General features: G+C 44.0%; 1 protein-coding gene across 1 annotated transcript in view; it reads right to left on the bottom strand.

Annotated features, from left to right (window-relative positions):
- The window catches only part of ARFGAP1 (ADP ribosylation factor GTPase activating protein 1), a 62,021-nt gene that overhangs the window by 5,772 nt on the left and 33,067 nt on the right, over nucleotides 1-23,182 (bottom strand). The window contains exons 5-12 of the mRNA XM_058174286.1: nucleotides 20,523-20,623; nucleotides 19,320-19,409; nucleotides 18,083-18,179; nucleotides 16,607-16,663; nucleotides 13,703-13,735; nucleotides 5,842-5,898; nucleotides 3,368-3,427; nucleotides 179-255 (exon numbers count right to left, since the gene is read on the bottom strand). Coding sequence (XP_058030269.1) covers nucleotides 179-255; nucleotides 3,368-3,427; nucleotides 5,842-5,898; nucleotides 13,703-13,735; nucleotides 16,607-16,663; nucleotides 18,083-18,179; nucleotides 19,320-19,409; nucleotides 20,523-20,623 — 572 coding nt within the window. The remainder of the gene's footprint in view (nucleotides 1-178; nucleotides 256-3,367; nucleotides 3,428-5,841; nucleotides 5,899-13,702; nucleotides 13,736-16,606; nucleotides 16,664-18,082; nucleotides 18,180-19,319; nucleotides 19,410-20,522; nucleotides 20,624-23,182) is intronic.

Genomic DNA, 23,182 nt, shown 5'->3' with positions numbered 1-23,182 from the left:
AGCTGGCTGGGGAATTCTGGGAGTCGAAGTCCACCGATCTCCAAGTGGCCAGAAACACTGACCTACTAGGTTCATGAGGGAACAGACTTTTTTTGAGATCGCCTGGACCTTGTTTACAAGTTACGTGTCAGAGAGTTGCGTATCTAGTACAAAACCTGAGCAGACACATCCACCATACCTTTCAGAGGACCCATCTGGTTTTCCAGAAAAAAAAGTGGTCATATCTCGCCAGCTTTTAGTACTTACTCCCTGGACCTGTGGGGGAGGGGAGGAAAAGATAATAAGGCAAAGAGAAAAATTACAATGAGAAAGAATAATGGTGCCCAGATATCAACCTTTTCCTTCATCTGTCTTTGAAGGCAAGAAAACAAAATGGGATTTAGCAAGCAGCTGTATCCTTACACAAGAATGTAAAGCAGTGCCCTGCTGGATTGGCCTGCTGGCCCATGTACCATATTTTTCAGAATATAAGATGCACTGGAGTATAAGACGCACCTTAGTTTTTGGGGAGGAAAATGGAGGGGGGGGGGAATTTTGCCTACCAGGTATTCATCTGGCTAGCATCCTTAGCCTGGTCAGCTGCAGCACATTAGTTCTGCTTGCTGGTTTTGAGGTTGGGGCTAAAAAACAGCTTCTAAAGCACAGTTGATCATCGGAGGGAGCAGCAATTAGAAAAGCAGGCAAAGCACGGAAGATCGCTTTGCTCACGTTTGGGCTGAAAAGAGCTTCAAAAGCACAGCTGATCATCGGAGGGAACTCCAGTAACTAAAGCAGGCGAAGCGTGAAAGGGGTAAGAGAAAGCAGCAGCTGTTCCGTATAGCCATTTTGGGCACCGTGCATTGCGTTTTTAGCCTCCAAATGCATCACATTTTCAGGCGGCAATCGGTGGCGATGTGCTTTGGCGATCCCTGCAGTCTTGAAGGGCTCTCAAACGGAGTGTTTGGAGGCTGAAAACACGATGTGTGGAGCTCAAAAACACAAGCCATTGTTGGTGGCAATCTCTGCAGCCAGGAGGAGGATGCGCGGAGGCTGAAGGGTGGGGGCCAGCGGGTGGGCGGGGTACATTCGGAGTATAAGACGCACCCACATTTTCAGCCTCTTTTAGGAGGGAAAGAAGCAGAGGTGAAATCCAGCAGGTTCTGGAGAACTGGTAGTGGAAATTTTGAGTAGTTTGGAGAACCAGCAAATACCACCTCTGGCTGGCCTCAGAGTGGGGTGGGAATGGAGATTTTGCAATATCCTTCCCCTGGAGTGGGGTGGAAATGGAAATTTTGCAATATCCTTCCCCTGCTACACCCACCAAGCCACGCCCACAGAACCGGTAGGGGAAAAAAATTGGGTTTCACCCCTGGAAAGAAGTGTGTCTTATACACCAAAAAATACGGTAGTTCAGCAGCCTGTTCCCCTAGCGGCTGACCAATTGCCCAACAGAGGGCCTGAAAAGGGCATCCTCAAGACTTAACCACCAATCCCCATGATTTTCACAAACAGAAAGCTGATTGGCTTCTTCACCAACACAAAACTAAAACAACAGGAGCAAGCCCATGTCATGGTGCAATGATTAAAAAAAACCATCAACTCTTATGCTCTGTTTGCATTTTTGTTCTAGGTTTCAATATACAATTTAAACATATATATAGGAGGAGTTGGTTTGCCTCATTGAACTACTCTCTTAGGTTACCCCAAAGCCACTTCTTAAGAAAAGGAGTGGACCATATTTCTATGGAGTTAGCAAACCTTTGAGGTAAAGGTAAAGGTTCCTCTTGCACATATGTGCTAGTCATTCCCGACTCTAGTTTCAAAGCTGAAGAACCAGCGCTGTCCAAAGACACCTGTTGTCATGTGGCCAGCATGACTCAATGCCAAAGGCACACAGAATGCTGTTCCCTTCCCACCAAAGGTGATCCCTATTTTTCTACTTGCATTTTTTTACATGCTTTCAAACTGCTAGGTTGGCAGAAGCTGGGACAAGTAACGGGAGCTCACTCTGCTACATGGCACTAGGGATTCGAACTGCTGAACTGCTGACCTTTCAATTGACAAGCTCAGCGTCTTAGCCACCGCGTCCCTCTAAAGCAAACCTTTATATGCATGCAAATACATTTAATAAAATAGACAAGGCCCTCCCTTCCCGCCTTTCCTTTCTTTTCCCTAATTTTTCTTTCTTCTTTCTTTCTTTTTCTTGCTTTTCTTCTTCCTTCCCTTCCCTTCCCTTTCCTTTCCCCCTCAAAGAAACCTGATCAAATGATCAGGCTGCTTTTGAAAATATATCTATACACATTTAAACCTACAACCATTTGGCTAAAACGTATTTAAAACTAAGGCAATATTAGCACTTACCAGTTTTATTGAATAATGGCAGCAAGAAACAGAAGGAGAGGGAGAAGACACAATTAGCGTTTTAAAAAGGATTTGCGCTCACATTAAGCTGTTTCCATATTCCTTTGCAATATGGCTCCTCCATTGTTCTGCTCTATAATTTTTTTCAATATGGCCTTTATTAAGATGCAATAAAGGTAGTAATCCAGATTATTTTAGGAACTGTATCCTGACAGCAGAAAAAAAAATTATTTCGATTCTCACATCAATGGCGTCTAGGCTGACTTTTTAATTATTTTTATGAACATCGGCTTGGAGAGTCACTTGATACAAGGCCCAGATCTGATCACAGGTCGTCCTCGATTTACAACGGTTCGCTTAGCGACCGTTCAGAGTTACGACGGCGCTGAAAAAAGCAACATGACCGTTTTTCAGTTATGGACTTGGCAGCATTCCCCATGATCATGTGATCAAAATGCAGACGCTTGGCAACTGCTTCATATTTATGTCCGCTGCTGGGTCACGTGATTCCCTTTAGCGACCTTCTAACAAGGAAAGTCGATGGGGATGCCGGGTTCACTTAACAACCAGGTGACTAACTTATCAACCGCAGTGATTTGCTTAACTGAGGCATGAAAGGTCACGCTTAACCTCAGAAATGTGGGACTCAATTGTGGTCGTAAGTCGAGGACTACCTGTAATATTAAATAGTGACAGAAGTCTGGACATGTCTCAACACCTATTTTTTTTCATAATCTTTCACGACTGAGTGAAACATGGCAGTCCCAGTAGCTATTGCTACTTTAAGGAACTTTCGGATTAATTTGCCGTGTAAAATAGATGTGACTTTGGAGTTAGAAATAAGAGATGAACTGGGACTCCAGTGATTGGGGGTGGGGTGGGGGAGAGAACCACAGAGAGCGCTGCCTAGAAAGGCTGCCTTGCCGCCAGAGAAGCCGTCCTCGCACTGGAGCTCCGTGTGCCAAACCGGAATATGGAAACGGGCTTAAGGCAGGGCCTCCTGATTACCAGGCAGGCCGCTCCATACCTTGGAAGCAAAATGCGAGACTCCCTGGGAAACGTCGTCCAAAATTTTTCCATCTTTCACCTACGTGAATCAAGTGGTCCAGAGTTAGAGGTCGATCAAGGCAGCCCGTGAGAAACGCTCATCACGCAACAGTCAAAAGAAAGCAATGAAGCTGGGTTGGGGGAGAAAAAACCCCCCAAAACACCACTGCCCAGGAGGACTCTTCGCCGGACTGCCAGGGGAATGCCAAGGTTTGGGATCTGACCCACTAAAAGTATCCGGAGGCGTTTACTAAATTAGATAGATGGATGGATGGATAGATAGATGATAGATGGATTTGTGTGTGTGTGTATCTCAAGAGAGAGAGAGACAGAGGGATGGATAGATATGTCTATGTATATATGATTTTTTTTTTGTGTGTGTGTGTATACATATATACATATTTGTTTTCTGAGGTTTTCGCGGGTGTTTGTATGTAGGTCTTTGGTTATTCGGGTTTTCTCCCACGTAAAATTGGAAGTGTCTTGGCGATGTTTCGACAAAGTCTCATTCGTCATCTTCAGGCTTCAGCTTCGTGCTTCTAGGAGCAAAGCCTGAAGAAGCCTGAAGATGACGAATGAGACTTCGTCGAAACGTCGCCAAGACACTTCCAATTTTACGTGGGAGAAAACCCGAATAACCAAAGACCTACATATATACATATAAATACACACACACACACACACACACACACACATATATAGAGCGCGATATGGATGAATGGGTTAATAGAGAAAGAGATGGAGATAGATAGATAGATAGATAGATAGATAGATAGATAGATAGATAGATAGATAGATAGACAGACAGATTGACAGACAGACAGACAGAAGGATGGAGGGAGGGAGAGAGAGAGATGGAGGGAGAGAGAGAGATGGAAATGGATGGATGGATGGATGGATGGATGGGGAGAGAGAGAATTTTTTTTCTTCATGGAACGGAATTCTTTATTAAAAAATTGAGACCAGTATAAAGCAGGAGGTTGTGTCTTAAGAGTGTCCCTATGTAGAATTCTGCATGCAAAGTTCATTGTACTCTTTGGTATCCTGTTGTCCAGATTTCACCTTCAAACACACAAACTGAAGGGGACGATACATTCTGTATCAATTTAGATCTACTGCCTTTCTAGAGGGCATCGGTCATATTCCGTTATTTCCCATTGATCATGCAAAGACTGAACATTCTCTCGTTCCTTTTTAGGGATACGGAAAGGGGATCGCATCCTTGGGGAAGTACAGTCATCCAAATATGCTTTTATCATGAAAATTTGCAGAGCCCTCCGGCCAAGTAAATAAGCTTCCAACTTGAAGGGTTGCAAAGGGATGCAATGAATCGGCTGTTTCCTGCAATACATTCATTCTCAAGTAATAGTCATGCAACATAGCGGTATCCTAAGAGAAACGACATACTGCCGTCTGCTTTTAATCCATACTACAGAATCACTGTCTGTGGAAATTCTCCATTATCCAGGTCATGGTTGTCCCAAAGGTGCTTTTTTCAAGAGGCAACTGGACTTTCTGGTTTTTCCTTGAAGGCATTTCGCTTCTTGGATGAGAAGAGAAAAACTAGTAAGTCCAGTTGCCTCTTGAAAAATACAGAGCCATTGATATACTCCATGATTGTTCCACAAAAGTAAAGTTATTCTTGGTTTCATTTGGGCATAGTGTCATCATTTGCCGGTAGGGAACAGGTCGATTGGCAAAAGACGGTTGGATGAGCTATTAGGAGTGGCTAGGAAAGTCGAACCAAGGTACAAGCTGGCTTAACCCAAATATCCTTGGTCAAACTAACCTAACTTAGGGGCTGTGGGGTGGGGGTGGGGGAGAAGGAAAGGGGAGACTGGATTTCACCTTGAGTTTTTTCCTAGAAAAATCGACATTCTGGTGCAATAAATGAATCAGGAGTTTCAGACAGAAGGGCTGAAAAGGAGGGAAAGACGAATGGGGAAAAACAACATCGCACATTGACTTGAACCAGCAAGTCAGAATTTTGGCTATAAATTTACTGGGGGGTGCTCTCTAAGCTTGGTTGTTTTCTTGTAGACAGTTCATTACTCATCTAGGTTAACATCATCAGCGCTAGAAGGAAGTCGCACCAACACTGACAGGGCAAGCTGCTCGGATATGAGCAGAAAGTAAACCTCACTCCTTTTAGCATTGATGATGTTACCTAGCTGGGTAATGAAATGCCTGCAAGAAAACAACAACCAAGCTCAAAGAGCCACCAAGGACCCCCACAGTTCAACCCTGAGCTAAAATATTCTCTTCTATTGGTAGATATGTTGAAATATAACCTGGGAAGGTTTGGACAGGACCTATTAAAGTGACGAGATTTGGGATTGTAGGTTTACACGGATGGTTACAAACACACATAATTCATACGGAATAAGCCTACTAGGTTCAAAAGGAAAGTTGCATTTTAAAAGGCATGATTCATGTACTTAGCTCCAAAGTTACCTTTTCCTGTGCAGGTTTGAGAACATTTTCATTTAAACTCTGACCTAACTCTGAAGCCTAGTTAAAAGCAAACAAAACAGAACAAAAATCAGTTAACACTTGTGTTTTTTTTTCCTTTCCCCGCAGGTCACACCTGACACGTACCACTGCACAAAATATCCCAGTAGAGATTCGTATTAAAAAGAAGACCAAGTCCTAAGCATTGTCCAAGAAGCAACAGAGTCAGCCTGAAGCACAAGACACGAGAACACAAAGAGACAGGACACTGAAATACACAAGACAACAGAGGGCTGTTGTTACTTATCCTTTGGGGTTGGGGCTTTCAACTGAGGTCAAAGGGCTAGACATACAGATAGTCCTTGACTGACAACCGTAATGGAGCCTGGCCATTAAACGAAGCGTCCACACGAAGGGACCAGTTGTAAATCAAGGACTACCTGTATATTCAGGAGCCTTATTCTTATGACGGCTACAATTGAAAAGAGGATTACTGAGTCCCTGGCAAATGAAAGGGAAGATTATTAAATGAAATTGTAAACTGAGGGGTGGGGTGGGGTGAATGGAGTTACTTGCACCTTGATTTTCTAGACGATACCAGGTAGTCCTCGACCTACAACCATAATTGGGATCAGATTTTCCGTTATATAAAGCGAGGTTGCCATGGCTAAGTGAATCGCTCATTTAAGTTAATGCTGTGGTCTGCCAGCTGCCAGTGGAGCGGGCGGCAGACTTAGAGGATGAGGAGGTTGGGGAGGAACTTGGACCAGCGTTGGAGTATAGGGAAGGCTCTGATGGATGCTCTGCGTCGGACGCAAAGATAAAGCCAGGACCGTCTGCCTTTTCCTAGCCACCGGAGAGGCAGCTGTCTTTGGAGGCTGAGATGAGTCAGGAGGAAGAACCACAGGGGCCTGTTCCAGATGCACATATGCGCAGAGCAGTTAGGAGAGGTGAACAACGGAGGACAAGGAGTCAACTCACGAAGCAAAGCACACATGGACGCTGAATGGCCCCTCCCTGGCTGGGGAATAAATAGAAAGAAAGGGAAGCGGTGGTCGTAGGAGACAACCGTTCGTATTTCTGGAGATTTCGCTCATTGTGTTTCGTGCCTCAAAGACTGCTTGCCAGAACTTAATTTGCAACCTTTCGGCTGGGAGCTCACGCCTGGCAATTATTTCAAGGAACTGATAAGGTCTGTTAACTCTTCGAAGCAGTCTTGCCTGGACTTCTTGGTGTGTGAATGCCATTAATTCACAAGAGGTAAATAAAGAAGGGGTTTTTTTGTGACAAGGAGTCTGTTTCTTGCTTCTGCTAAGGCTGGGTCAGAACAGTTAACTTTGTGGTCATTAAGCAAATCCTGCTTATTTTGCTTCTCTGAAGATGGGAAGGTCACAAATGGTCATTCGCACGACCTCAGGATGCTTTGACCATCATAAATACAGGTAGTCCTCGACTCAGAACAGTTCATTTCGTGACCATTCAAAGTTACGACGCCACTGAAAAAAGTGAGTGATGGCCATTTTTCACACTTACAATCATTACAAGCGTCCCTAAGGTCACATGATCAAAATGAAGATGCTTGGCAAGCTCAACTCATATTTATGACGGTTGCAGCGTCTCTTGAGTCATGCGATCCCCCTTTTGCGACCTTCTGGCAAGCAAAGTCAATGGGGAAGCCATATTCACTTAACAACCATGTGACTAATTTACCAGCTGCAGTGATTCACTTAACAACTCTGGCAGGAAAAGTTTTAAACTGGGGCAAAACTCACGTAACAACAAAAATCTGGGGCTGAGTTATGGGTTGTAAGTTGAGGACTACCTGTACATGCCAATTGCCAAGCACCTGAATTTTGATAACATGACCATGGGGATTCTGCAACGGTCGTAAATGTGAAAAACAGTTATAAGTTCCACTTTTCATTGCCGTTTTAATTGTAAATTCAGAGGCTTGGCAACTGGCGTGTACTTATGACTGTTGCAATGTCCCCGGGTCATGTGATCCCTTTTGCAATCCCCTGACAAGCAAAGTCAATGGGGAAGTCAGATTCACTTAACCACCGTGTTACTAACTTAACAACTGTAGTGATTCACTTAACAATAGTGGCAGCAAAGGTTATAAAATGGGAGGGGGGACAATGACTCACTTAACACTTAGCAACATGTATGTTCCTAAGCAACAGAAATTTTGGGCCCAATTGTTGCAAGTCGAGGACCATCTGTATTGGGTTCCTGGCGAATGGAAGGTAAGATTATTAACCGAAGTTGTAAAGAGGGGAAAAAAAGGAAATGGAGACTTTGCATCTTGATTTTCTAGAAGATATCGGCAGTTCTCGACCTACGACCATAATTGGGACCAGAATTTCCATTATTAAGCAAAATGGCTGTTAAGAGAGTCATGCCTGATTTTATGACTTCTGCCATGGTTGTTGAGAAAATCATTCCACTAAGTGGATCACATGGCTCTTAAAGCAATTCCAGCTTCCCTTAATGATTTTGCTTGTCAGAAACTGGCAGTAAAGTTTGACTGGTGCGGTGGCCTAAAGGTGGAGTTCTCACCTCACAATCAGGAGGCTGTGAGTTCGATCCTAGGTAGAAGCAGATATTTCTCTCTCTGGGCACAAGTGGGAATATATCTGCTGAAAAAAAAACTCCGCACCGGTGACAGGAAGGGCATCCGGCCATTAAACACTCTGCTAGCTCCATTCAGTTGCCCAGACTCCACCCCGCAAGGGATTATGGGGTCGTTAAAAGATGATGATGAAGAAACTGGCAGGAAGGTTGCAAGTGGCAATCACGTGACCCTAGGATGCTGGCATTGTCGTACATACATGCCAGTTGACAAGCATCTGAATTTTGATCACATGACCGTAGGGATGCTGTGAAGCTTGTTAAGTGCGAGGACGGACTGCAAGTCTCTTTTTTCGATGCCGTTGTAGCTATGAATGGTCGGAAATGTTGGGCACGATTGTGATTATACGTTGAGGGCTACCTGTCTTCCCACCTTAATCAGTGTCCTTAATTAGGGCAAACATGCCCACTGCTGATAAAATACGAATTTCTTGTCTGAGGATTGTTAAATGTTGCAATCCCTGATCTACAAAAAAGAAGGCACCCTGAAGTCCAGCAGAAGTTTGATTGTGGCTCCTGTTGTGGCCCACCAGTAGCCAGTGGATCTGGCAGCGGATTTGGACAGTGATCAGTTGGGGAAGAACATGGGCTAGTCCTGAGTCTGGGGAAGACTCTAATGAGGGCTCTGCGTCGGAGGCAGAGATGGGGCCAGGGCCGTATGCAAGTTATCAGCTGCCTTCGGAGTCAGACATCAGTGAGGCAGATAAACAGCTGGAGCCTCTTCCCAGTGTGTGCATACGCAGAGTTGCCAGACGAAGGGAACAACTAAAGAACAAGGGTCGACTTGGGAGTAAGGACACAGGTGGACGACGAAGGGCCCCTCCCAGAGGGAATAAAAGAGGAGCGAAAGGGGAGTGGAGTTTGCAGGAGACAATTAGTTCATTCCTGCATTCTTGCCAAGGATTGCGGCGTCTGAAAGATATCGGCCTGGCCACTCTCCAGGTCGGTAATTGTGAACTAATGTGAAAGACTGTGGGAGAGGAAAGACTTTGCTGGAGAGGAATTCGCTGTATATTAAATAAAAGGGGTTTAGCGGGACGAGGACTCGGCTTCGTGCTGCTGGGGAAGCTTAGGTTAGAACAGCTCCTGCCACTTTCTGTGGTCTTTTGAGAAATATTCCTCACGGAGCCCAAATCAGAAGCTTCAATAAATCTGGCTGCAATTCACTTGTGACCCCACTCGCCACTCGCATGACACGTTAAGTCCGGGTGTCAACGTGAACAAAACACTGTTGGGTTTATTATACACATATATGTGTGTTTATGTGTGTGTGTGTATGTATGTATGTGTATGTATGTATATATATATATATATATGTATATATATATATATATATATATATATATATATATATATATATATATATGTGTGTGTGTGTGTGTGTGTGTGTGTGTGTGTGTGTGTGTGTGTGTGTGTGTGTGTGTTTTCTGAGGTTTTCGCGGGTGTTTGTATGTAGGTCTTTGGTTATTCGGGTTTTCTCCCGCGTAAAATTGGAAGTGTCTTGGCGACCTTTCGACGAAGTCCCATTCGTCATCTTCAGGCTAGGTGTTTACAGCTTTGTGCTTCTAGAAGCTTCTCCTAAAAGCACGAAGCTGTAAACACCTAGCCTGAAGATGTATATATATATTCATTTTTGTAGGTTTTCACGGGTATACGTATGTAGGTCTTGGCATATTCGGGTCTTTTCCCGTGTAAGGTTGAGAGTATCTTGGCGACGTTTCGATGAGGTCTCACTCATCATCTTCAGGCTGGTGCTTTCGGCTTCGTGCTTCTGTGAGCAAAGCATGGTCGGAGCTGCCATCTCTCTATAAATACTGGTCGAAATGTCGCCAAGATACTCTCAATCTTACACGGGAAAAGACCCGAATATGCCAAGACCTATATATATAAATGTATGTATATTTAAGACTCCGGCAAAGGCAGCCTATTTGAAGCAAGCTGAAGTTACAAAAAAATGAAGACGATACCGTTTGACCAAAAAAAAAAAAAAAAAATGGCGGTGGCTTTGCCCAGGGTGTGTTTGTGGGAGGAGAAAAGGGGAGGGGGGGGAAAAACACAGCTAGCAGCAAGAATGTACAAACTCAGCACAGTTATGAAGCACCCATGCATGAGGAAGAGAGGGCTTTACCGGCTCTGCCTGCTGTTTCTGGCCCCAAAACTTTAGACACCCGGGCAGCACAAGAACGGCAGCAGAGGAAGTAGAAGAACCAACTTTTAGCAAAAGATCTAAAAGCACTCAGTTTATCCTAGGCAAGAAAGCAAGATATATATATATCTATATATTGTCCTACGCAGTAGTGCCTGGCTAACCGAGGTGGCAAATTTGTTCACCTAACGTGCCAAGCTGACTTGCCACATAACATGTCACCGCCGAAGTGAAAGCAACAACTCCAACTTGCTCATTTGACAAACTGGTTTTTGCCATTTAGGACAGGGGTCTCCAACCTCGGCAACTTTAAGACTTGTGGACTTCAACTCCCAGAGTTTTGCTGGCTGAGGGACTCTGGGAGTTGAAATCCACAAATCTTAAAGTTGCCGAGGTTGGAAACCCCTGATTTAGGATATATAACCCAATCTGAAAAAGAAAAAACGACGGGCTGCGGCTCGTGAGGAAAGCTGATAATAGGAGAACTGCAGTTTAAATGCTTGCTCACGGAGTGCGAGCCGTTTCAACCTGGAGGGTTTCAAAATTCAAAACGCCTTCTCCTAATGTATAAAATAGACAAAGATGATGGGGAGGGGAAAGGAAAAAAAAAACATTACATGCTTCGAGTGCTCGTTTCTCGTTCAAAACTAAATGTCTCATGTTGAAGACACGGTGTTTTGAATTCAAATCGGTTGGATTCAAAATGTTGTGAATGCCTCTAGTGCCAGCGTTTTTCAACCTTGGCAAGTCTAAGATGTGTGGACTTCCACTCCCAGAATTCTCCAGCCGGCATGCTGACTGGGGAATGCTGGGAGCCGAAGTCCACGCATCTTAGGCTTGGCTGAGGTTGAGAGTTTTGAATAAATACATGCATAACTATTAATATTACTTAACAAGGTTTTAAGATAGCAGCTGCGGAGGCAACTATGACTTCTGTTAGAAAGCACAAAAAAAAAACAAAAAAAAAACAACAAGGTAATATTGCAACAATTCTATTCTGTTTAAGAAAATATCTTCTTTAAATTCAGAGAAAGGTTTAAGATGAGGGTTGCAAATTTTTCTGGCCTTGGGTTGGAGCTTACATTGGAGCCCAAATATTTCCTTTGCCAAAAGCAAGCACTCGTTGCGATTATGATGTGCTTACTGTCAAAAGCTTATCTTACTACACAGAGCAAAATCACATTTTGGGCTGAATCTTCGTTGTCCAATTCTGGCTTAAGATCTCCCCCAGTTTATTTATATTTATTTAAAGCCTGAACATGATGTATAATGAAACTGATTTATTTTTTTACCAGATACCTTCTTGTTTCCAAATTAAACACAGACCTCAAAAAGATTCTAAATTTTCTTTTGCACATTTTGGGAGTTTATACCAGCTTTGTACGAAACAGGAAATTCTAGCAAAAGTGTATTACATACTATCAGCGCAAATATGACCCCAGGTAGCTGAGCTTTTCACTTATGATGACATAACGTACTGAATATACTGTAAACAGTTGTCCTGGGAGAGAAGCTAAACAGAAGTCACACTTATATGAACTGGGTCTCCGCACTTAACCTCCAACACAACGCCCACTAGAAGAAAGATCTACACAATCACAGTGTGGAGTGTGCACGGTTCATCTGTGCCACTCCGTATGTGGACAAGTCAGTTCCTACAGATGGCACCATGAAGGTATGACATTTTCTCCTTCTGGAACTCTAACATAATATTCCTAAGCATCAAGGAACAATATTCTGATAATCTTGTTTATGACACTATTTCATAAACTGAGTATTTGGAGCTGGCACGTGATAATAATAACAGGTTGCATAGTTTTATGCAGGGATTAGGCAGACATGACATTAGATGAGTGTTTCTCAACCTAAGCAACCTGAATAGGTCTGGATATCCTGTGTCCTTAATTCACCTGTGTCAAGGGAAAAAACCCTCACATGGCAATAATACATTCAGTAATTGTCAGATAAAACATAAAGTACGCATTGAACATGTGATGTACAAGAAGACTATAAACTGAACCTAGGTGCTGTTTAACTGTTTCACACAATTATCCCTACAAGAGTTTCACCCTACATACTCTGCCTCTCTCTCCCTATCACCTATCTATCTATCTATCTATCTATCTATCTATCTATCTATCTATCTATCTATCTATCTATCTATCTATCTAATCTACCATCTATATCATCTGTGTGTCTATCTATCTTTCATCTATCTATCATCTATCTGTCTGTCTATCTGTCTGTCTGTGTCTATCTATCATCTATCTATCTATTATCTATCATTTATCTATCTATCACCTATCTATCTTATATCTATCTATCTATCTATCTATCTATCTATCTATCTATCTATCTATCTATCTATCTATCTGTATGTCATCTATTTAATCTATCATCTATATCACCTGTCTATCTTTCATCTATCTATCATTATCATCTATCTGTCTGTCTGTTTATTTATCTATCATCTATTTTCTATCATCTATCTATCTGTCTGTCTAGATCATCTATCTATCTATCTATCTATCTATCTATCTATCTATCTATCTATCCATCTATCTATCTATCATCTGTCTGTCTGTCTATCAGTTTGTCTGCCTGCCTATCCATCCACATAAACAATGACTGCTTTTGCCTAAGATGTAGGTTCAATGGATAATACACAGTCCACAGTCTGTGTGGGGCTTACAATTGCTGTCTAAATGCAGGGGCTGGAAATACAACATGGCTTATCTTCCAACCTGTTGTAAGCTCTGGACGGTTATTTCCAAGTGCCTTGCTACCGAAGTCTAAACTTAGAGGAGATCCCTTGCTGGTTTATTTCACTGGAGTGTATAATTTACTGCTAACACAAGCTGATGCCAAGGACAAAACCAACTGGGTTTCATTGTTGAACACTGCAGTAAATACCTAATTAACCAACTAAAGAGTCAATGGGGGTTAACCCCTTACTTTTATCTGCCATGTAACACTTAAATAACATTACTCACTAAGTGCTATTTCTAAGATTCAGGAAAGCAAGTTGCAAGATAAAGAGAACCAATGAGATTTTTTTTTTAGTGATCAGCAGTTTGCAAGGATTACCTTTTGAGTTGCTTGAGATCCAAACTTGCTAGCCTGTTGACAAAAGTAAAATTGGCTTATTTCGACTCCATGATTTCTTTTAAAAATCAAAAATTCTAACACTCTGCAAATTCTAGGATTTGATTTTTTTTTTATTTTAAGTATGCCTACCTCCTTAAGGAACCGGCAATAATTATGCTCCACATCCCAAATTATGTGTACCGCACAAAAGGTTTTTAATACTACCTAACATTTAATACTCCATTCATTTCTTCCTTTTGAATTAGTCTAACCATCTTTCATACTTCTCTGAAACAATATTAGGAATCTATTGAGTCTGACCGCTATCGGAAAAACACACACAGATGCACAGGCAAGAAAAGGCAGGGTACAATGACAAATAAAAATGCTATTTTTACAGACATGATCTCAATCATGGTGAGTAACAACAATTTATAGAGCTTTGCTTTGTGAGCCTTCTAAGTTTCTCAACCTGTGGGTCGGGACCCCGTTGGGGGTTGAATGACGATTTGCCAGGGGTCGCCTAAGACCATCGGAAATATGGGAAGTATACTTGCGAGTCGAAGAATCGCGCTCCAGTGGTTGACTCCACAAGCCAGCTGCAGGCTCTTCAAATCGCTAGCCGAATTCGGCTTCAGGCGCGATGAATTAAACAAGAGAGAAATCTTTGCTCTGATGTCTCCCTCTCAAGCCAGCTGCAGTCACTCCCAATCGCTAGCCTAATCTGGCTTCAGGCGCGATAAACTTAATAGGGGAGGAGTCTCCGCTTTAATGCCTCCGTCCTCAAGGCAATCGCAAGCAGTTCAGATCGCTAGCCAATACGGCTTCAGGCGCGATAAATTCAAAACGAAAATAATTTGATGGTTGGGGTCGCCACATTGTGGAGAATTGTATTAAAGGGGTCGCCACATCGTGGGGAATTGTATTAAAGGGGTCGCAGCACTATAAAGGTTGAGAACCACTGGTCTAGAAGTTACTAGAAAGCAATGCATGAAAACATTGTAGGCTGGTTATTCAAGGCCACTTAATGTCACAATTTCTCCTGAAGTCAGCAATCTGCAAACGTCTTGGCTGTTGCAAGTATGCTTTTTGAAAATTATCTCAAGCTCTTGTTTTGGAAAAAAAATACTAGTTTTTACTGAAAATCGCATAAAGGGAGTCCTCGACATACAAGCACAATCGGGCCCAACATTTCCATTGCTAAGCAAGACATTTGTTAAGTGAGTTTTGCCGCCTTCTACAATCTTTCTTGCCACGGTTGTTAAGCAAATCACTGCAGTTGTTAAGTTAGTGACACGGCTGCTAAGTGAATCTGGATTCCTCATTGATTTTGCTTGTTGACTTCTCTTGTTAACGATGTTTATTCCAAGTTACAACAGCATAGGAAAAAAGGGTCTTATGACTGTTGTTCACACTTGTGACCGTTGCAGCTGAGCCATGTTCGGTCACATGATCAAAATTCAGATGCTTGGCCACTGGCATGTATCTGTGATGGTTGCACTGTCCTAGGGTCACGTGATCCCCTTTTGCGACCTTCTGACAAGCAAAGTCAATGGGGAAGCCAGATTCATGAACCACAGTGTTACTAACTTAACAAACGCAGTGATTGTCAGCCTCCACTCCAATCTTCGCATAATTTTTGTACAATTTATATTCAGTAGATAGAATGTAAAATGCTTCTTTCTGTAAAGTAAAATAGGTAAGGAAATGAGATGTATCATTGCACCGTACAGGGTAAGGGAAAGGGGCCTATTAAGAGTGTCGGCTGACATAACAGTGAGGGAGGGGTGATTAACGGCTGAATGTTAAGAGCGCGGGCTTTTCCAACAGATGCTGCATTCCTAAGATGATTGACAGCTAGAGACAGGCGGAGGAAGATTACCTCCTGAAGGAGGAGGGACAAATGGGGGGATATGATATGTTAGCCATATTTTGTCTCAGATCCAACTTTGCACTGCTGCTATCCAGATTGTAATTAGTAAAAGTACTTTTCTTTATTGCAAATGAAGTCAAGGTGTATTCTTTCCTAGTTATAATCAGAGGCAGCCTGACATTAAGTTGGATCTTAATGAGGATCTTAATGTCAGGCTGCCTGACATTAGGATAGCAAGTAAGGTTGTAAAATGGGGCAAAACTCACTTCACAGCTGTCTTGCTTAGCAATGGAATTGTTGGGCTCAGTCGTGGTCATAAGTCCGGGACTACCTCTAGATCACAGGTGTCAAACTCAAGGCCCATTGGCCAGATCCAGTGGGCGGGATATTTAGATCTGGCCCGCAGGGCTGCCCTGGAAACAGCAAAGGACCGGCCTGTTAAGGTATTGAGATTTAAGAGCTGACCAGCTGTAAAGCTGATGCAATGAAGATGAATCAGCATTGGTATTGCCGTTTTTACCACTTTAACAGGTGTTTATATAATGCAGCCAAGAGAGGGCGTATTCTCTCTCCTTGTGTCCGGTAGTCATTGCTGAGTTCTCCGTGTAGAGTTAAGAAGATTGATTGCTGGTCAGGTATTTGCCTATCAGGTATATTTCTGGGTATGTCTTGCATATAAACCACTATTAAATGTCTAAGTCTCTGTGTGCTGTGTTTTGCTCCAGGGTTGTCTCCTAATAGTAGTCACGCTGCAAACGCTCTGACATGGCCCACAGTGAAAATGGAGCACGGGAGGGCTTTCATTGGCAGAGGGATGCAGGAGGCCGTCGCAGCCGAAAACAGAGCTAGGATACCCTTTTTCACTGGCAGAGCGCTTGGGCCTCCATAAGCACCCTCGATACGGGTGACATTGAGTTGACCAAGCCTATCCTGGCCACGCCCGCTCTGCCCCCGCAAGATCAAACATAACCCTGATGCGGCCCTCAATGAAATAGAGTTTGATGCACTTGCCAGTCAGAATGTTTACTTACACCCTCTTTAGCTGCCGAAGCGAACTTGCTTGCCCCAGATGTGAAACTACTCCAGCCCTGAAAAGATAAAAGAGATGGCTAGTCAGAGGTCCCGCTTTGCAGAGATACTTCAGTGTCTAAAAGGCCTGAAATGTGCACAACATAGCCACCGCTGTTCACCAGTGTGGAGTCCATACATGCGTTAAGAGAGATGTGGGAAATTTCCAAAAGGGACCAAAGAAAATTTGCAAGAGATTCTCTACATTTTTTTAAAATTTGAATTTATATCCCGCCCTTCTCCGAAGACTCAGGGCGGCTTACATTGTGTAAGGCAATAGTCTTCATCCTATTTGTATATTATATACAAAGTCAACTTATTGCCCCCCCAACAATCTGGGTCCTCATTTTACCTACCTTATAAAGGATGGAAGGCTGAGTCAACCTTGGGCCTGGTGGGACTTGAACTTGCAGTAATTGCAAGCAGCTGTGTTAATAACAGGCTGCATTAGTCTGTTGAGCCACCAGAGGCCCTTTGAGATCTTAGGTTATCTGCTGCTTTCAGACCTTCAAGTCTACTATCAAGTAAAATGCGAACTCCATTATTTATACAGAATGAAACCTGGAGGAAAAGTTGGTTTCACTCCTGCTTCATTTTAAATCGGCTTCAGGAAGCAAGGTTTTGCAGCCTGACCCCTTCGCCCAAAGCTTTACAGCAATATTTTTCCCCCCAAACATGGCTCTGTGAAGATGTGTGGACTTCAATAATCTAAAACTGTAAATCTGTTGTGGCCTGTCGGCTGCCAGCGCCTCCAGCAGCCAAATCAGATGAGGAGGCGGCGTGGGAGTCAGGGTCAACATCAAGGCAATTTGAGGGCTCCGAGGGGGAAGAGGGAATGGAGCTTTCAGAGAGGGGAGGAGGGAAGGAGGGAGGGAAAGAGAGAGAGAGGCGGAGCCTGGGCCATCCATCAGCCCTCAGATGGAGAGTTAACAGCTCCCAGGTCTGGAGGTGGCTGATGAGGAAGAGGAGGAACAGCTGGGTCCAGTGCCTGATGCGTGGATGCGCAGAAGGCAGAGAGGAGAGGAGAGCAGTGGAAATCCATGGGCCGATCCTGGGGAAGGATGAACCACTGCTGCTAGTGAAGCCCCACCCTAGCTCTGGGATAAAAGGCAGGGGACGGAGATGAATCAATGTGGCAGAGAACTATTCATCTCCCCTGCTGGACGGACTTGTTAGCCTGCGGTGAAAGAGAAACTTGTTTGCCTTTTGGCTGCTGGTGCTCCTAATAAAGGAATCACTGCTTCAACTACAGAGGGTTTGTCGTGTTTGGGGAGCTGGCTCAGAACAAAATCTTTTAACTTCTACTCCAGACAGGAGTAAAATCATCCAATCCTATTAGAATTCCTAATTTTATTCTTTTTAAAAAAAAATATATTAGAAATGACAGGACAGCAAAGCGACGTCTTGAATTAGCACGCCTACAAACAATTTCGACTTACCGAGTAGAGAGAAGACATAGCGTTGTTCAGAAAGTCATCTTCCTTTTTTGGAGGAGTGACTGTGTTCCCAAACCCGACATAGCGATTTTCTTGGCCGCTGAATTGGAACCCAAAAGGAAAGAAGGATTAAGCTATTTATAATCAAGATACATTTGCTGGTCTTTAAAGTGCTGCAAGAGCCACTTAGCGCCATACAATGTGTCAGGCCTGGAAGCCATATTACCTGGGTGCCTTCAGGGTCCAGGCCTGCCACAATCCTACCTTGGGAAGTTGGGAGGGGGGACTGCAAGAGTGAAGTAGATTTAGCCATAACAAAATTCTCTATAGAAGTTCAAGGCCATTGTTGTGTCTGCACCCCCCAAGCCGGGCCTCCTGCCAGAAAGTGACTCGGAAAGTGAGGGGGAAGGGCCATCAGGACTTACCTCGGGAGCACCGGCTTCCTTGGCTCAGCTCCAGGATCCAGAGGCAGGCCAGGTGAAAGAGAAAACAAGGCCTCGTCCCCTGACTCTTCCCACCCCCCAGGACACGCCTGCAGACCCAGCTGATGGCAACCAGGCCTGGATGGACCCTAGGTTTGGTAGGCAGGAGAGGAGGGAACAACAGGAGCAGGGGTGGGGCAGGCCTAGGAAGTGCTGAGTCATGGAGCCACACCCCACAGGATATAAAGGCAGCAAGAGCTGCGGTGCCTCTTTGTAGCAGGCAAATTAACTGCTTAACTAAGAGCTGAAGTACTGTTTGACTCATCGGCATCAAGGGATATAACAGAGACACTTGGCATACGCTCGCTATTTTGCTGCCAGAGCTGATAGTGCCGGCTGATTAAGCCATCGCTCGGACAGAGGCGAAGGGGGACAGAACAGCCATGGTGTCCGGCAGCTGAGCAAAGAAGAAACTGGAGGATATCTTCTGTTCAAGAAAGAACTGATTGGAGCTGTGGTGGACATGTGGGAGAAATCCATGCAGCTTAAAGTTGTTGAGGTTGAAAAACATTGGTATAGTGGCTAAAGGCAGCGGATTAGAAACTGGGAGAGCTGAGTTCTAGTCCCATCTCAAGCCAGTTACTGTTTCTTGGCCCTAGGAAGGCGGCAATGGCTAACCACATCCAAAAGCGTTGCCAAGGAAACTGCAGGGACTTGTCCTGGCAGTTATTCTGAGTCAAAGCTGATTTGAAGGCATTAAAAAAACAACAACCAAGATTCTTCAAGGCCTTTGGCTGAATTCCATCTAAAATGCTTACCTTTGATAGGAACCAACGTCGTCGTTCAACCAGTCTTCAAATGCTTTATCAGAAGTGGGGCCGGCATTCTGCGGTTGCCCCCCAGAGCTTCTGCAAAAAAAAACCAAAAACACACACATCAAAAATGAAACCACAGAAAGACAAGATCTATTGCCCTGTTTCCCTGAAAATAAGCCCTATCCTGAAAATAAGCCCTAGCATGGTTTTTATGTACGGTATTTTTCGGAGTATAAGATGCGCCTTAGTTTTTGGGGAGGAAAATAAGAAAAAAAGCTGACTGGCAGGTGGATCGGCCTCCCGGAATACCCCCAATCAGCTGTTTCCAGAGGTGAATGTTAGCAACAGGTTCCTTGATTGTGAGCTGCGTGCCTTGCTTGTTTTTGGCTTTTTTTTCTGCCTCTGAAAGCCTCCGAAAGAAGCTTCAGAAAAAAAGCCTCTGAAGCTCTGTTTGGGGCTTTTTTTCTGAAGCTCTGTTTGGGAGCTTCTTTTCTGAACCTCAGTTTCTGATGCTTTTTTCAGCCTCTGAAACCTCCGTTTGAGAAGCTGGGCGAGACTACATTCAGAGTATAAGATGCACCCAGAATTTCACCCTCTTTTTTGGGGGAAAAAGGTGCATCTTATACTCCGAAAAATACGGTATGTGCTTAATATAAGCCCTACCCCAAAAATAAGCCCTACTTAAGAGCCTGCACAGCCAGCCTCCTGCCCCACTGTGAGCAAGCAGAATAAGTGGGCCTCCTAAAGGGGGGGGGATAAGATACCCCCTAAAAATATGCCCTAGTGCCTATTTTGGGACTCGAAAGAAAATAAGACCCAGTCTTATTTTCAGGGAAACACAGTAAATTACAAACACGGTGGAGGTGTTTTTTTTGGTCTTACAGTACAACACGCAACATGCCACACTAATGTTTTACCTGGGAAAGTTGGGCAACAAATGTGATCTCTCTCTGAGCAGACATTGCAAATCCGCCCTTTGCTCACAAATGCGTTTATTTATTTATTTTTACTTAATTGGCTTATTTTCTCTTTGTCAGGTTTATATTCTGTTCTTTCTGTTCAGGAGGAACAAGTGAGTGACATAAGCCCTCTCTGACACGTGCATGTATGTTCCCTAAATGTTCAGCTGCGTTCCTCAAATGACTGTGCTTTGGGAGTAAAAAAATGAAAGCTTTAAATTTAGAACCCAAGCCAAGGAATGTTTACCGATGAGCTGAGGACAAAGCAACCTTGGGCTGCGGAGGACTCCAATTCCGAGCAGGAGAAGTTTCAATGGACCAGTCTTTACCTTCAGCTAACACGGCCACCTAAAGAAAGAAAGGACTTTAAACAAAGAAATTCTTTAGCGTGGAGATGGCCCCCTTTATGGCTTGCAGACTTCAACTCCCAGAATTCCTGAGCCCATGTGGCCGGCTTGGGAATTCTGGGAGCTGAAGTCTACAAGTCATAAAAAGGCCATAGTTCCCCATCACTTGCTTTAGCACAAGAACAGGGTAGGTTGAACATGATTGGACTCTAAGGTCTATAAAATGTTTCAGACTCTTGTTCTGAGATAGAGACAGACAAGTGTTCTTACTCTGAGTTGATATTTCCTCTTTCTAGCTTGACTGATTATTCACGTTGTCTTGTATTCTTGTATGGACTGCACCAGTGGAGGCTAAACCAATTTCCTTGTATACATGATGTACAATGACAGTGAAGGTTTTGAACTTTGAACTGGGACTCTGGCCAGTGACACTAAGATGTTATCGATGCTATCATTGATGGGCGGCAAACAGAATGAATGAATGAATGAAACTTTCTCTCACTCTCACTCTCAGTGACAAAATGCATCTGCTCCTTAGATCTCAATGAAATTACTAGGCCAATTTGGGGGAAACCGTTCTTGGGGCAAGGCTTTTATTTATTTTATTTATTTATTTGCATTTATATCCCGCCGTTCTCCGAAGACTCAGGGTGGCTTACACTATGTCAAGCAATAGTCTTCATCCATTTGTATATTATATACAAAGTCAACTTATTGCCCCCAACAATCTGGGTCCTCATTTTACCTACCTTATAAAGGATGGAAGGCTGAGTCAACCCTGGGCCTGGTGGGACTTGAACCTGCAGTAATTGCAAGCAGCTGCTGTTAATAACAGGCTGTCTTACCAGTCTGAGCCACCAGAGGCTCAGCTGTCTATTGTTATAGATTTCTTCCGCACAGGGTAGTAAGTACCTCGACACACAACCATAATGGAACCTGCCGTAACAGTTATAAAATAGGACCGACCCAATTTTACGTTTTGGGTTTTTTTTGTTTTTTTGGGGGGGGCAGCGGTCATTCGGCAAATCCTGCGGACATTAAGCAAATTGATGTTTTGCTATGGGCGCAGTTTGCCCAAATCTGGTTCTCAGCAAACATGTTGTAAAATGTGGTCACGTGACCACAGCAAATGATTGCATATGCGGCCAAGTGGCTTAAAATTCAGTCATCTGCAATATTTGGTTGCAGGTGGTAATTCCAAGGTAGCTCCACTGTAATTAAGTGGCCAGTCTTAAGTCGAGGATTAGCTGTAGTGAGAGAGAGTGTGTCAGCGCAAGGTAGCAAACCTAGTTAATACTCCTGGCTTCCTATGTTCTCCACAGCAACAACAACAACAACAACAACAACAACAACAACAACAACAATAATAATAATAATAATAATAATAATAATAATAATAATAATAATAATAATAATAATAATAATATTTTAATTTATAGACCGCCCTTCTCCCGAAGGACTCAGGGCGGTGAACAGCCAGTTAAAATAAAGGAAAACAGACAATATTAAAAACAACCCTTAAAAAACTCATTCAATTGGCCAAAACTAAAACACAGTTACACCCTATAAATTACTAAAAATTTAAAACCCCAATTAATCAAATTAAAATTTTAAAAAATCAAGCCAGTCCAGCGAGACGAAACAAATAGGTTTTAAGTTCGCGGCGAAAGGTCCTAAGGTCAGGCAATTGTCGGAGTCCAGGGGGAAGCTCGTTCCACAGGGTAGGAGCCCCCACAGAGAAGGCCCTCCCTCTGGGGGCCGCCAGTCGACATTGTTTGGCTGACGGCACCCTAAGGAGTCCCTCTCTGTGAGAACGCACCGGTCGCTGGGAGATTGAAGCCGGCAGAAGACGGTCCCGTAAATATCCCGGTCCTAAGCCATGGAGCGCTTTAAAGGTCGTCACCAAAACCTTGAAGCGCACCCGGAAGACCACAGGTAGCCAGTGCAGTCTTCGCAGGATAGGTGTTACGTGGGAGCTACGTACTGCTCCCTCAATAACCCACGCAGCCGCATTCTGGACTAACTGGAGTCTCCGAGTGCTCTTCAAGGGGAGCCCCATGTAGAGAGCATTGCAGTAGTTCAGGCAAGAGGTAACAAGAGCATGAGTGACCCTGCATAGGGCATCCCGGTCCAGGAAGGGACGCAACTGGCGGGTCAGGTGAACCTGATAAAAAGCTCTCCTGGAGACGGTCGTCAAATGGTCTTCAAAAGACAACCATCCATCCAGGAGCACGCCCAAGTTGCGCACCTTCTCCATCGGGGCCAATGACTCGCCCCCGATGGACAGCCACATCTGCAGCTGACTGAACCGGCATCCACAGCCACTCCATCTTGGAGGGATTAAGCTTGAGCCTGTTCCTCCCCATCCAGACCCATACAGCTTCCAAACACCGGGACAGCACTTTGATAGCTTCGTTGGGGTGGCCTGGGGTGGAAAAGTACAGCTCAGTATCATCAACGTACAGCTGGTATCTCACCCCAAAACCACTGATGATCTCACCCAGCGGCTTCATATAGATGTAGAACAGGAGAGGCAAGAGAATCGACCCCTGCGGCACCC

The sequence above is a fragment of the Ahaetulla prasina genome, chromosome 3 (assembly GCF_028640845.1).
Source record: "Ahaetulla prasina isolate Xishuangbanna chromosome 3, ASM2864084v1, whole genome shotgun sequence".
In the NCBI taxonomy this organism is placed as follows: Eukaryota; Metazoa; Chordata; class Lepidosauria; order Squamata; family Colubridae; genus Ahaetulla; species Ahaetulla prasina.
The sequence above is the reverse complement of the archived record's forward strand: the minus strand, read 5'-3'. Positions and strand labels throughout refer to the sequence as shown.